General features: G+C 40.4%; 1 protein-coding gene across 5 annotated transcripts in view; it reads right to left on the bottom strand.

Annotated features, from left to right (window-relative positions):
- The window catches only part of AFF1 (ALF transcription elongation factor 1), a 172,839-nt gene that overhangs the window by 48,129 nt on the left and 111,060 nt on the right, over positions 1–13,650 (bottom strand). For 4 of the 5 annotated variants that reach the window (XM_087724075.1, XM_087724076.1, XM_087724074.1 and 1 more), the window contains 4 exons: positions 7,197–7,241; positions 5,731–5,817; positions 4,218–4,248; positions 2,350–2,401 (listed from right to left, as the gene is read on the bottom strand). In XM_087724075.1, coding sequence (XP_087580201.1) covers positions 2,350–2,401; positions 4,218–4,248; positions 5,731–5,817; positions 7,197–7,241 — 215 coding nt within the window. The remainder of the gene's footprint in view (positions 1–2,349; positions 2,402–4,217; positions 4,249–5,730; positions 5,818–7,196; positions 7,242–13,650) is intronic. The other variant, XM_087724073.1, reaches the window with a different exon arrangement.

Below are 13,650 nucleotides of genomic sequence, written 5' to 3'. Positions count from 1 at the left end.
TTGAGACCTGGGATGTTTCCGGGAACATTAGAAAACCATTATGTGGTTACTTGCCCTCACTTGTTTTTGGCATCAGCCTGTCTCCAGCAATGAAACCTGGTAAACATTTTGTTTACTTGCAAACAGTTCGGCCCAGTGGCAAATCCTGAAGAGTTGCTGACTGGAAAAATGTATTCATCTATTAGGACAGCCAGGCAGGATGGAACCTGTGCTTTGCTTAAGTAAGACGAAAGCCTTGGCAGAGATGTTAATCTTCCAGAAAACCCAACGCTATTCTCTAAAATCCCCTGAGCTTTCTTCCCACATCCATTTATCTCCCCACACACTTCTAGATGTTGTTTTTCTCCCCCCCCCCCCTACAGAACAAAATCAAACAAAAATCACACTGGAGTCTACTGAGGAGCAGACTCAAATTGGAAATGGTTGTTAAGGAAGAAGCAGCTAAGATATACCTGCAAAAGCCCTGCTATAATTTTAAAATATTCCTGGGATTTCAAACACAGTCAAGCTTAAGGCAAACATCTCATTTTGCTAGGGAAAATATATTATTTATATCCTGTATTTCAGAAGTGTGTGTGTGTGTGTGTGAGAGAGAGAGAGAGAGAGAGAGAGAGAGAGAGAGAGAGGGAGGGAGGGAGGGAGGGAGGGAGGGAGGGAGGGAGAGAGGAAAAAAGAGAGCGGGTGAGGGAGGGAATGAGGGAAAGGGAGAAAGAGAGGAAAAAGAGAGAGGGGGGGGAGGGAGAGAGAGAGAGGGAAAAAAAGAAAGGGAGAGAGGGGGAGAGAGAGAGAGAAAAAAAATATCGTCCTTGACTTACAATCACAATTAAGCCCGAAATTTCTCTTGTTATGGAATACATTTGGAATGTCTCACTTAGCAACTTAGGAATTTGGCTGCATTTTACGATCTTTACCTTGCCACAGTTGTTAAGTGAATCACTGCCGTTAATTTGGTAACATGGTTGTTAAGTGAATCTGGCTTCCCCATTCACTTTGCTTGTCAGAAAGTCACAAAATGGGGTCACATGACCCAGGGGCACTACAACTGTCATAAGTGTGAGTCAGTTGCCAAGCAGCTGGATTTTGATCACGTGACCATGAGAATGTTGCAACGGTAAGTGTGAAAAACTGTCATGATAAGTCACTTTTTTCAGTGCCGTTGTAACTTCAAATGGTCACTTAAATGAGCTGTTGTAAGTCAAGGACTACCTGCAAATGAATTTTTTTTAAAAAAACCCTTCACTGACTGCATGGTCAAACAGACAGCCTGTTTTTCTCAACTGTAGCCAACTCTGCATTGAAGGTACTAGTTCTTAGTAAAGGTAAAAGTTCCCCTTGCACAGATGTGCAAGTCGTTCCCGACTCTACTGGGCGGAGCTCATCTTTGTTTCAAAGCCAAAGAGCCAGCACTGTCCGAAGACGTTTACGTGGTCATGTGACTGGCATGACTAAAGTGCACGAACGCTGTTACCTTCCCACCAAAGGTGGTCCCTATCTTTCTACTTGCATTTTTACATGCTTTCGAACTGCTAGGTTGGCAGAAGCTCGGACAAGTAACAGGTGATCACTCCGTTACATGGTGCTAGGGATTCGAACTGCCAACCTTTCTGATCGACAAGCTCACCGTCTCTCTCTCTCTCCCCCCCCACACCCACCCTCCCTCCCTCTCTCTCTCTCTATGCATACACAGACCCACACACAGACCCACACACAGACCCACTACACAATACACTTTATCCAACCTAAAACTGAAGCCAAATGCAGATAGAAAAACATTTTCATGGAAACTGGAGAATACTAGATGGAAGGAGAAAAGATGCTCTCCCGGTTCCTTCTTTCAACGTTTTTAATTGATATTACCGCCGAACTGCTGACCTTTCTGATCGACAAGCTCAGAGTCTTAGCCAGAGTCACCCTAGAACTAGTTCTTAGAAATACCCAAATGATCTCCTTAACAGTATCTTACACATAAAAAAAAAAGTTGATAAGACTATCAGGTTGTTGCCAAATCCCTAATCAATTCAAATAAATATAATTAATTTAATTAATTAATTTGCCAATTGGAGTGTACTATATCTCTGTCCTCGTCGAACTTGTTGAATACTTCGCACAAAGAGTAACCATGTTTATTAATGTTATAGTAACCCTATTATTTTATTTTTTTGCAAGTAGAGAATCTCCATTTGAAGCAGGCAAAGGCAGTGCCAGAACCTAAGTTGCTCTTTCTGCAGCAGTCACATTTCAATTAAGTTAAAGCTACCTGCAATAAATCTCCTCTCATTCACTAATGACTGGCAGATTTCGCTAATGAATGACAAACACACCAAGGGTGGAAAAAATACAGTGACTTACGACGTCCGTTGCTGAGAAACAGACAAAGTCTTCAAAGGCGCATCACACTGTTCTGAAAGACACCAAGGGGGCAGGGAGGGAGAGAAGAGAAGATTTGGGGTGATGAACATTTTGGATTTTTTGCATTGTTTTCTATTGTCTTTTCTCTTTTTTCTCTGTCTCTCTGTGACATTTACGACTTAGGCAAAACTTTTCCATTTTTATTTTTAATCCCTAGGTTAAAAAAATGTGATACTTCCAAATAGTCTCAAATGTGCCCCTTTTTTTTCTTCAAAAGGCAACTGGACTGTTTTTTTTCCCCCTTGCGGAATAAGAAAACGTTTCACTTCTCATCCAAGAAGCTTCATCAGTTCTGATAGAGGGGAGGTTGGGGAGAGAGAATTTTTTCTTCTTTTAAAGAAAAAAGCTCCCATTGAGATAACTATGATCTGGATGACTAAAATCTGCACAGACATTTATTTACCTCCAAACACGTTGAGGGATTTTTAAAAAGGAACTTTATAATGAGTTTGATTTGTCTCTACCCCATTAAATATTATAAGGTTGGATAAATATAAACAGACTAACGCTAAAATGAGCTAGCTTGAGAGAATGGTTGCCAGTAAAAATCCATTAAGCTTTTTTTTTCTTTTTAAAAGAGGGCAGAATTAATCCATGTTGCCTTCTAATATTCATGACATTGCCACGTATGAGACGTAGAAAATAATGTTTTAAAGGATAGGTGGATGATGTTTTCTAACAGCACTAGCAATTTCCATTGTCAGAATAATCTGAAGCAACAGATTTCAATATTTCATCACTGCCCCCATCTCCATAGGCATGTTCATGCTTTTCTTTTCACATCTTTTGCAATGTGCTAGTGACCCAATGACACATACATTTTTTTTAAAAAATGTTATTCGTTTTTTAAAGCTTAATTTTTATTGATCATCGCCCAGAGAAAGATGGTGGTTTTAAAAGTGTGAAATACAAACAAATACCTAATGAATGAATAAATATGTCTTGTGACATCTAAAAGCAGTAGAACTGTGATGGCAAACCCATGGCACGTGCGCCCGAAGTGGCACACAGAGCCATGTTGCCTGGCACGCGCAGCACTGGCCATTCCTCTTCCGGGTTTTTGGCGTGCAGGAGCAGGCACCGATCAGCTGGCCTTTGTGCGTGCAGCAGTGCTGGAAACTGGAAGATCTGGTCTTCCGTTTTCCAGCATGAGCATGTCTTCTGACCAGCTCACCTCCTACCCTGTTTCCCTGAAAATAAGATCTCCCCATATAATAAGCCCAAACGAGCTTTTGAGCGCATGCGCAAAAATAAGCCCTCCCCTAAAATATTTAACCGCATGCGCTGCTATTTAAGGGGGGAGGGGGGAACATACCTCACATGCACCTGCCATCCATGAGGAACGGCCTCGCGGAGGCAGTTTCCGCAAACTCTAGCTATCACGCCCCTTCTCTTACTAGCGACTGCAAAGAGCAGCAAGCCCAGCGATGCTAGGGGTGGCAAGAGTGTGCCAGAAAGAAAGAGAACTTCCGGCCCTCTCTGGATCAGCTGATCTGTGGGCCACAGGCTGAGATTAAGGGGCGTCCTGCACCACAATAATAATAAGACCTCCCCGAAAATAAGGCCAAGTGCTTATTTTGGGGGGGGGGTGTCAAAAGAAAATAAGACCCAGTCTTATTTTCGGGGAAATATGGCAAAACTTATCAGAATCAAAGATTGCTTCACTTAATCTCTAGCCAAAAACCTGAGATGCCATTCCTTTTTTTCACATTTTATGTTACATGAATTCTGTGTGTAATCTGTGAAAATGAACAAATAACAGCAGGTTGCGGCAGTTTATAAGTTTAAACTATGGTCTTTATACTTACTCTGAATTACTGATCCAGGCTGCTGAGTTTCCTAGAAAGCAGAAAAGGAGGGATTTTTATAACAACCCAATAATTTTAGGGGTAAAGTAAACATAAGCAAACGTAAGCTAAAAAAAATACTGCACTATTTACATTTCTATTTCTTCTTTATCATAATAAATATGTATTTCTTTATAATTGCCATCATCATATTATTATAGTATTATTATACTGCCTAGTACGTTCCATAGTACTAATGTTAACATTCTAAATTGAAAAGAATAGAAAACAGGGAAACTATGCATTTATTTCATTTATTTTTGTTAGGCACAAGAAACCAGGAGTCAGAATAAAGTAAAGAAAGCACTGTGGGTTTATTCCAAGCAACCTATACCCAAGAATATGAATTAATAACAGCCAAGCTCCAGATAAGAATCATGGACTTTAAAGGGGGGCGTACTTGGGTCTCTTTTGCAAGTGTGTGGATTCCGGTTTGATGACGTGTTTCACCCCACCCTTGGGCTCAACCTGGTCATCTCCTACAATTTGCACCCGACACATACCACCACCTCTCATGATGACTTACAAAACTAGCAGGATAGGAACAAGAAGGACTGGAAGAAAAATGTTTTCAATTGTGAAAGAATCGGGGCAAAAATCAAACTTCTGTTAAGAAGCAATTCCAGGATCTTATAAGTAGTTAAAAAGCACAAGCAGAATAACAGTAGCAGTTGTGAGATTATTGGCATCAAATAATGGAGCATAGTGGCTCACATGGTTAGGATGCTAAATTGGAGGTTAGGAAGCCCACGTTCAAGACCCGAGTGCTGTCCTGGGATGGGGTAAGCTCCCGACCTTCGCTTCGGCTCCTTCCGGGGTCATGAAAAAAGCCCGCAACTGGGCATTCTCCGAGCAACAGTGATGTCACTGGATAATTCTTTCAACCCAGAAGGCCTCAATGCTTCTGACATGAGTGCAATGCAATTGGCATCAAGTAAGTAACTCGGGAATTATATGTCTTTGGGCATAATGAATACATCTAGTGTAGCTAATTTGTTATGGATGTCCTACACAACTCCTAAAATAAACAGGCAAGTATGACCATAATGGGGAATTCTGGGAGTTGCATTTACTCTTGTGGAGTGTATTCCCACATTGTAGAAGGCTTCAGGCATTTAGGAGTTAAGGGAAGAGAAGTTCTGAATTATGACTTTCTACTATGGAACATTTGTACATGTCATGATTGATAGGAAGACTTACTACCTTTTCTTGAACATAAAATGACTCACCTTTTAAGCTACATGTTAAACAAAACAATGATTCCAAAAACATAAACATAACGAATATTTACATGCCCAGAGAGATTAGTTCAAAGCAACACTTGCACAAAAGAAACTATCTTTTTATGACTGTTTGTTTTGTCCTGCAAACTTTTCTTCTTTGCTAGAAACAATACATTGCTAAAATGAGTTGAATGACATGCATTTTCATACATTAATTCACATAGATGGAATGAAAGATTTTGTTTCTTCACCTTTACAGGAAATGGAAACTTTGATGGCTCAGCTGTGCTAGGAGTATGGATTGCTGTCAAAGGAGGTGGCCATGAATGGGTCATTTCCTGGGAAGAAATTGAGAAGAACAATAATCAGCTCTTAATTCCTAACTTTTATTACTTCCTCAGCTGCAAAAAGAATAAGAAAATCTTCCAACAGTAACATGGGGATGTAACTGAAACATTATTTTTCTCGGCTTTTGCATCCTAGATTTGGAAGTGATCTTTGAAACTATCATCAAAACAGTCAGACTTTGATTCCTTAATATTTGAACACTCTGCATTCAGAGGAACGCATGCTATCCTTCTCTTCTCCTTTCATATTCCTTTATCTTCTATTCCTTTCTACAATTTTGAATGTGATAAATAATGGCAATGTGTGGGGCAGCATTAAGAGAAAAAAAGGAATATCCCAATATGTATAGGGAACCCAATCCAAATTCTACCCCTCCCTTTCTTTTTTCTGAATTTATCATATTTTTCAGAGTATAAGATGCACCAAGATTTTGAAGAGGTACATCTTTTAAAAAAAGTTTTTGCACTCTGCAGACCTCACAAAAATGGGCCCATTTCTTGTCAAAAATAGGGCATGCATAGCTTTTAGGAGGCTTATAGAGTGTTCCTGGGGGTGGGGCAAAAACGAGCAAAAAATGGACCTTTTTTTGCTCATTTTTGCCCTCCCCAGCTCAAAGGCTATGCACGGCCATTTTTGCAAAGGGGGCGGGGTTTTGTGAGGCCAAAAATGTTGTATTCAGTGTATAAGACACACCCAGATTTTCACCCTCTTTTTTGAGGGGAAAAAGGTGCGTCTTACACTCTGAAAAATACAGTCGTTTGAACTATCTTTTAGTATTGAAAAACTCTTCAATCAAAAGTTTTTTTTTTTTTAAAAAAGGAAGCCCAATCAAAATAAATTCAGTGGGTTTTTTGGATTTCCAAGTTGTATTTCTTCCAACAAGCCAAAGTTTGAAGCCAAATTGTTTTTGGGATTCCTGCTTTATTAAAGATAAAATAAACCACAAATTGGATTTCCTTATAAAGTTTAAGCTTGGATAGGAAGTTCTTGGTCATCTGTGCTAGGACGAGGAGCCCAGCAGGACACAAGAATGCTTTTTTTGTAACCAAGAAGCCAAAATTTCAGAGAATGATAACTCATCCGCTTGGATAAACACAAGACAATGTGTTGTTTGTAGTCCTTCTATTTTATTTTAAATTTTTGGTCTGAAACCAGAAATTATTTAAAACATTCAAGATGATATTCTGCTTGAAGCCTACTGATCAAATTCTGCAGCAAAGAAACATGAGCAGCATTATAGACCGGGGGGGGGGGGGAGAACCCTACATTTTGATGATAATGATGACCCAGTCATTTAAAAAAAAAAAAACATGAAATTATTACTGCTTCCTTTATGGCATCTTTTTCCACTTAATGCGAATATACTCACCTTCAAAATTTCTTCAACACAATGGGCTTCATTGGAGTAAGACTGCTGAAAAACATAAAGAGAAGAATTGTAAATCCATGAAATTAGGAGTACATTCATGTACAGAAAGATACATCACAATACAAGATTTGATGTACAATATCTATTGCAAGAGAAAACAGGAGTGATGAATGTTGGCATGAGCAGCTAGTTTAAAGACAGAATTTTCTCTCCCTGCTTTTTGTCTTAAAAGGAGATTATTATTTTTTTACGGGTCTTCAGTTAAACTATACAGCAAAATCTGCATGAAGACTACCGTTGACCGACCTAAGACCAACAGTGAGAAACAAGTGATTGTGTTGTTTAACTGGCTGAAGTTGTGGCAGGTTACCTTAACCCACATTAATAGGAATTCCTGCACGGAGGTGAGTTATTTCATCTGCAAGTCAAACCTGAGCTTCATGCCTTAAGAAGGAATTTCTCACACCATGCCATCACTGTCGTGAACTATTTTTGCTGCTGCCTGGAAAGCACACAATATATTCATCACAGGAAGCTGCTCTCTTGAGAAATAAGCTCTAGTAACTGCCATTAGAGGCTATTCTCCAAAGAATAATCCCGCTTCAACTATAGATGAAGCGGGGTTTTTTTCCCTCCTGTTTCTTTCAAGACTGATGCCACACCCCATCACTGCTCTGAATGCTCAGAAATTCACCTCCGTCCATTACACACATGCTTAAATGCTCCAGCCTTCAGAGGGAAGTAATTTTCATCTACACAGTACTGAGAATAAGGCAAGTCTCGGCATGATTCCAGCGTATTATTCCAACATGTTTTAGCTTCCAACAGGCAACTAGAGTCAAGCTTCTTCAAACAGAAGGCAAGTGCTTAAGACAACTGCTTAAAATTAAGGGGAGGGGGGAAGGGAAATCTTTAAGAAATAACATTCATAATTAAGCACTGTGTAAAGTACCAGAGTTAATCTAGCAATAACGAGAAATCTAAAACCAAAACGTTGGTGAGAAACTTGTGAACCAATATGAACATTTAGAGGAGTCCTCCCACATCTTTAGTCTTCTGGGGACCTGACCTCTCTCATCTCCTCCGTTGTTCACAACTTCAGTATAACCCGTAATTCGCTGGACTGTGTAGAGTAGGGGTGTCAAACCTGCAGCCCGCATGCATCACGTGCTGGCCACGCCCACCCCAGTTTAGCAAAGTGGAGGGAAATCACGATACATCACAGGATGACGATGTGATGACGTGAGTTTGACACACCTGGTGTATAAACTCCTCACCCCACCCGACTCCACCCCAACACACAAACTCTGCACCTTTCATCTACTATATTCTCCCTTTCTTCATCCTGTCCCTTACTCTTTTGCATGTGTTTCCTCAGTCTTCCATCTTCTTAATAATTCAATATTAGATGAACATTAACTTTCCGTTTTCTTATCATTATGTGCATTATTTATCACAAATTATTAATGAAAGCATTCCATGTCTTCATACCAGGTCAGCTATTCTGTCAGCATCACTCCATTACATAATCAGGAAAGAAAACTAAGAGACTCCATGGTTGGGAAATCCAAAGTACTTTTACTAATTATAAATGGTAAGCAAGCAGTTGCGAAGCAAAGTCTACTTAATTAGGCGCGAAAGCGATTGATATATAGAATAGTCCATTCTCCACCCCTTAGGATCATAGCTCCAGGCCAATCATAAGTCCTTCAAGTGTCAGGTGTGAGATAACTTCAAACAGGCATCACGAAGATGGAATGTCGAGGCCGTTAATCAACGCGGGAAGCTCTCACGCATGCGCCATCCGAGCATCTCGAACATCCTAGAAGATTCCTCCAGCACATCAATTAACCCCTCCCAAATACCAGCCCTCCCTCCCCGTTTCATGGCAGCTGAAGCAACAGCAAGGCAGAAGCTGACATATTCTATGAAAGGTCTCCCCAGGGACCAGTCTTTTTTTTTAAACTTAGTTTGGATAATGAAATGCCTGCAAGAAAACAGCCAAGCTCAAAGAGGACCCCTCAATTCAACCCTGTGCTACAAATGTTCTCCTTTATTGGTACCAATGTACGTTTTCCCATGGATGAAACTGTTCTGACCTAGGCTTCACAAAATCACAAAGCAGATTCCTTGTCTTGACAAAACCCCTTTTTATTAAGCTAATGTGAATTCCTCTCGTTCACATCCAGCAAAGTCCTGGAAAACAGTCTTTCGAGGGTGAATTTACAACCACAGACCTTATCAGGCTTGGAGAGCTGCCAGGCCAATATCTTCCAAACACAATGCTGTACAAGAAAAAACTTAGCAAGGAGTCTCTGAGAGTCACAAACAAATCTTCACGCTAATTAAACAAATTGTCTCCTGCAAACTTCACTCTCCTTTTGCTCCTCTTTATTCCCTATGGGAGGGGCCATTCACCGTCCACCTATGCATTTACTCCCGAGTCGGCCCTTGTTCCTAAACGTTTCTCTTCTCCTGGCAGCTCTGCACATGCGCACATCAGGAACAGGCTCCAGCTGTTCTTCTCCTCCACTGATCTCCGACTTCAAAGATAGCTGATAATTGTCAGACGGCCCTGGACCCATCTCTGTCTCCGACACAGAGAACTCATCAGAGCCTTCCCCAGACTCCAGGACTGTTCCTCCCCAACCTCCTCACCATCTGAGTCTGCCACCAGCTCCGCTGGCGGGCCACAACAGAAACCAAAGTTAAGTTGTAGGACTGATTTACAAATTTTACAGTAGTCTAAGACTTCCCAGCAGGTTGTAAATAACTTCAAGGGGGATCACACTATTGCCTCAGAACTCAAACTTGGACTTTTGAGTATGACTCATCTAATGAAATAATTTGCTTTACTAGGAAGGGAGCACAAAAGTTCATCAGTTCAGGGGTCAGAATATCACATTATTTCAGAATCACAGGGCTATAATTTTAGAGAAAGTATGCATTGTTTCCTGCAGTAACCATCTTAACCAAATTGCATAGCGAATAGATTTATATTTAAACAAAGATCCACTGTATTTATGAGCCAGTGTGTGGAAGGCAGGATGCTCAAGATAAGTCTTTGATCAAGGCAAGATTATACTTACTGTTTCATATTGTGTTTGGGACTCTTGCAAGGAACTCCAAGCCTAATAAAGCTATCTGAGGTACATATTCAGCAAGTTCTCTTTTGCAACCCCTTCCCGCCCTTGAAAGTGAGACAGATGCATGCTTCCATAGAGCTTTCATTTTTGTTAGGAAAGTTCGTAAAGAAGAATTGCATACTTTATTTGATACAGTCTCTAATTTCCAAACATCATAATTGCAAATAGTCAGGAACCATTAAAAGAAAGAAAGAAGGCTTGGCTGGAAGGATGACATCTTGTCCTTTGCACGTCAATTTGACAGTCATAAATAATAGTATTTTCAGGAGAATGAGCTACAACATGCTCTAGTAAGATTGAGGAAGACTTCCTCTCTGCTATGGTTTTTAGAAAACTAGTGAGGATATGATTTTGCTCAGATAGAAATGGGCGATATTAATTATGGCTTCCTCTAATTCTTCTTCATTATCCGAGCCCTGAATTAAAGTGGATGGTGTTTTTTTTCAAATCAGATAAAGAAAATCAAGAAACCACTTATTACTATATAACCTTAATCCAAATTTCTGTCTAGAGCAGTGGTTCCCAACAATTTGATTTTTTAATGGGGGCAATTTGAACCTGGTTTAAACCAAGGGTAATGGCCTTTTAGGCTTCCTCCGTGAGAGTAGAGTTCACTTTTTGAGTAAAGTATGAATTATATGTCACGGGGAGGGGAGGGATCAGGATTTTAGAGATGCTTAGGTGGGGCACGGCCAAAAAAAGGTTGGGAACCCCTGGCCTAGAGATATAGAAACTTGCTAAATAGCACCCAGCAGTGGGTGAGTTCGCATCTAATGGCAAGATTCAAGCCAATGGCTACCTGGCTAACATTTCACGGTGTCAGTTATACCGCCTGCAAATTCTCACTATATCACAAAGTGCTCTTGAACAAACAACAAGTCTTTCCTTTTGCTCTTCATTGAGTACAGCAAACACACAGGGCTATTTACAACACCCATAAAGCAGCACAGAGGAGAAATCGGAGGCTCAGAAAGGAAACCAGTTCAAGATATTGCTTATATGATTTTTTATGACCCAATCCTGAAAGGTTTTATTCCTAGTCAATGTATTCATTTTCTCTTTATTTTTATTAACTTGCCGAACCAGTCAATAAAAAAGGGAGCTTGTTTTCATGCCCATTAGGCACGTGACACAGGCAAAAGGACGGCTATTACTAAACACTGTGAAGTGCACGCAAAATTTCCAAGTTTCACAAGACCACTAGGTTAAATGTAAACATAGCATATTTTCTCTCCAACATGGTGGGCTCCGATTTCTATATCCAAAGAGGAGCCTCTTTGGAAAGAGATGGCAGGCCTTCATAGGCATAAACAATTAAAATTTGTATTGTCATAAAACCAGGAACGAGTCACTTAACATCTGCCTTGCTTAGCAACAGAAATTCTGGTTCCAGTTATGGTTGTAAATCGAGGAACACTTGTCCATAGGTAAAGGTAAAGGTTCCCCTCTCACATATGTGCTAGTCGTTCCCGGCTCTAGGGGGCAGTGCTCATCTCCGTTTCAAAGCCAAAGAGCCAGCGCTGTCCGAAGACGTCTCCGTGGTCATGTGGCTGGTATGACTAAATGCCGAAGGTACACAGAATGCTGTTACCTTCCCACCAAAGGTGGTCTCTATTTTTCTACTTGCATTTTCACATGCTTTCGAACTGCTAGGTTGGCAGAAGCTGGGACAAGTAATGGGAGCTCACTCTGTTACATGGTGCTAGGGATTCGAACTGCCGATCTTCCTGATCGACATGCTCAGCGTCCTAGCTACTGAGCCACCGTGTCACTCTACTTGTCCATACTAATTTATAAATATATATACAAAACTGTGATGACTACATAGTATACTTTATCCAACCTGAAGCTGAAGCCAACTGGAGATAGAAAAACATTTTCATGGAAACTGGAGAATACTAGATGGAAGGAGAAAATAGGCTCTCTTGGTTCCTTCCTTCAACATTTTTAATTTATATAATGAATTTTCAAAAACGAAAACCTTGCTCCTGAGATATTCTGAGGCCAACCTTTCTTGCTCCTTCTGCTTTGAGGAGGCATTTGTGTCCACAAACCCATCCTATACTTTCACCTGCAGAAGTTTCCGTTGTCACCACAATTCTCTTGCTTTTGTAAATGGGACTTCGGTTTCATCTCTTCATTTTAAAAAGGAAACTACACTCCGCCATCTTTTCAATTTCCACGTCAGGACAAAAACAAACAAACTCTAAAGCAAGGGTGACGAACTACAGCCCTTTTATGACTTCAACTCCCAGAATTCCTGAACCAGACATGTTGGCTTAGGAATTCTGGGAATTAAAAGTCCACCAGTCATAAAGGGGCCATAGTTCCCTACCTCTACTCTAAAGGTACATTTTCTGGTTTTCCAACCAGAGAATTTGCATGTTCAATGCCCAGTATCAACACCTTTTCCTAAACTATATCACAGGGTGCAGAGATTTTAATTTTGTACGTGGTCAGTCTTGCTGCAAGGGAACCTCAGCATTTATCTGCTAAACCACAAGTCAGCAATAAATCCTCCGGATGGCCTTTAGCTCAATTGCGCTCTCTCTCTCTCTCTGTCTCTATTTGTACTTGGTAAAATGAGAACAAGAGTCACCTTCCTCTCTGGATCAGCAAGCGAGCAATATATATATATATATCAGCCAAGACTCTGCAAATTATTCATAATAATCTTTTTTTCATAAGTGCATCAAAATGGTTTTAGACATTTTGAAGTTAAGCGCATCCAGTTAGAATTATAAAATAGTATAAGCCAATCTGAAGGGCATCAGATTGAAGAAGACTCAGGTTGAAGAAATTGTGCTAGATAAGAAAACGACTTATCGTGTTCAGTTGTTTTCTTAAGTCCCTCAAAACATCAAAAGGATATTGCAGGTCAGGGGAGGCAAGTTGGCAAAGTGATCAGTCTGTGGGGGTTTTTGTTTTGAAACAAAATTCCAATTTTAATTTTGATTACCTTGAAAAATCCTTTGTTATAGTTGGATTTCAAATCTACATTCATTCCGATAATTGTCTTAACTTGGCTATTAACGGCCTCTTTTACATCGGAAGCAAAGGATGATCTCCCAAAGCCACTCTTATAATTATCTTCCAAAGTGTCGTTTCAGAAAATGGTGGTGGTTGTGATACCAACCGTGTTTCCCTGAAAATAAGACAAGGGTCTTATCTTCTTTTGACCCCCGAAATAAATGTTTGGCCTTATTTTCAGGGAGATCTTATTATTTTTGAGGTGCAGGAGGCGGTGAGAGTGATCACCTCATGGCTGACTGCTGTGTTGCGCATCACTAGGCCTGCCGCTCTTTTTG

This window comes from Thamnophis sirtalis, unplaced genomic scaffold (genome assembly GCF_051295495.1).
Source record: "Thamnophis sirtalis isolate CommonGarterSnake01/CBP01778 unplaced genomic scaffold, rThaSir2_p1.2 scaffold_10, whole genome shotgun sequence".
NCBI lineage: Eukaryota > Metazoa > Chordata > Lepidosauria > Squamata > Natricidae > Thamnophis > Thamnophis sirtalis.
This window is presented reverse-complemented; position numbering and strand designations above follow the sequence as displayed.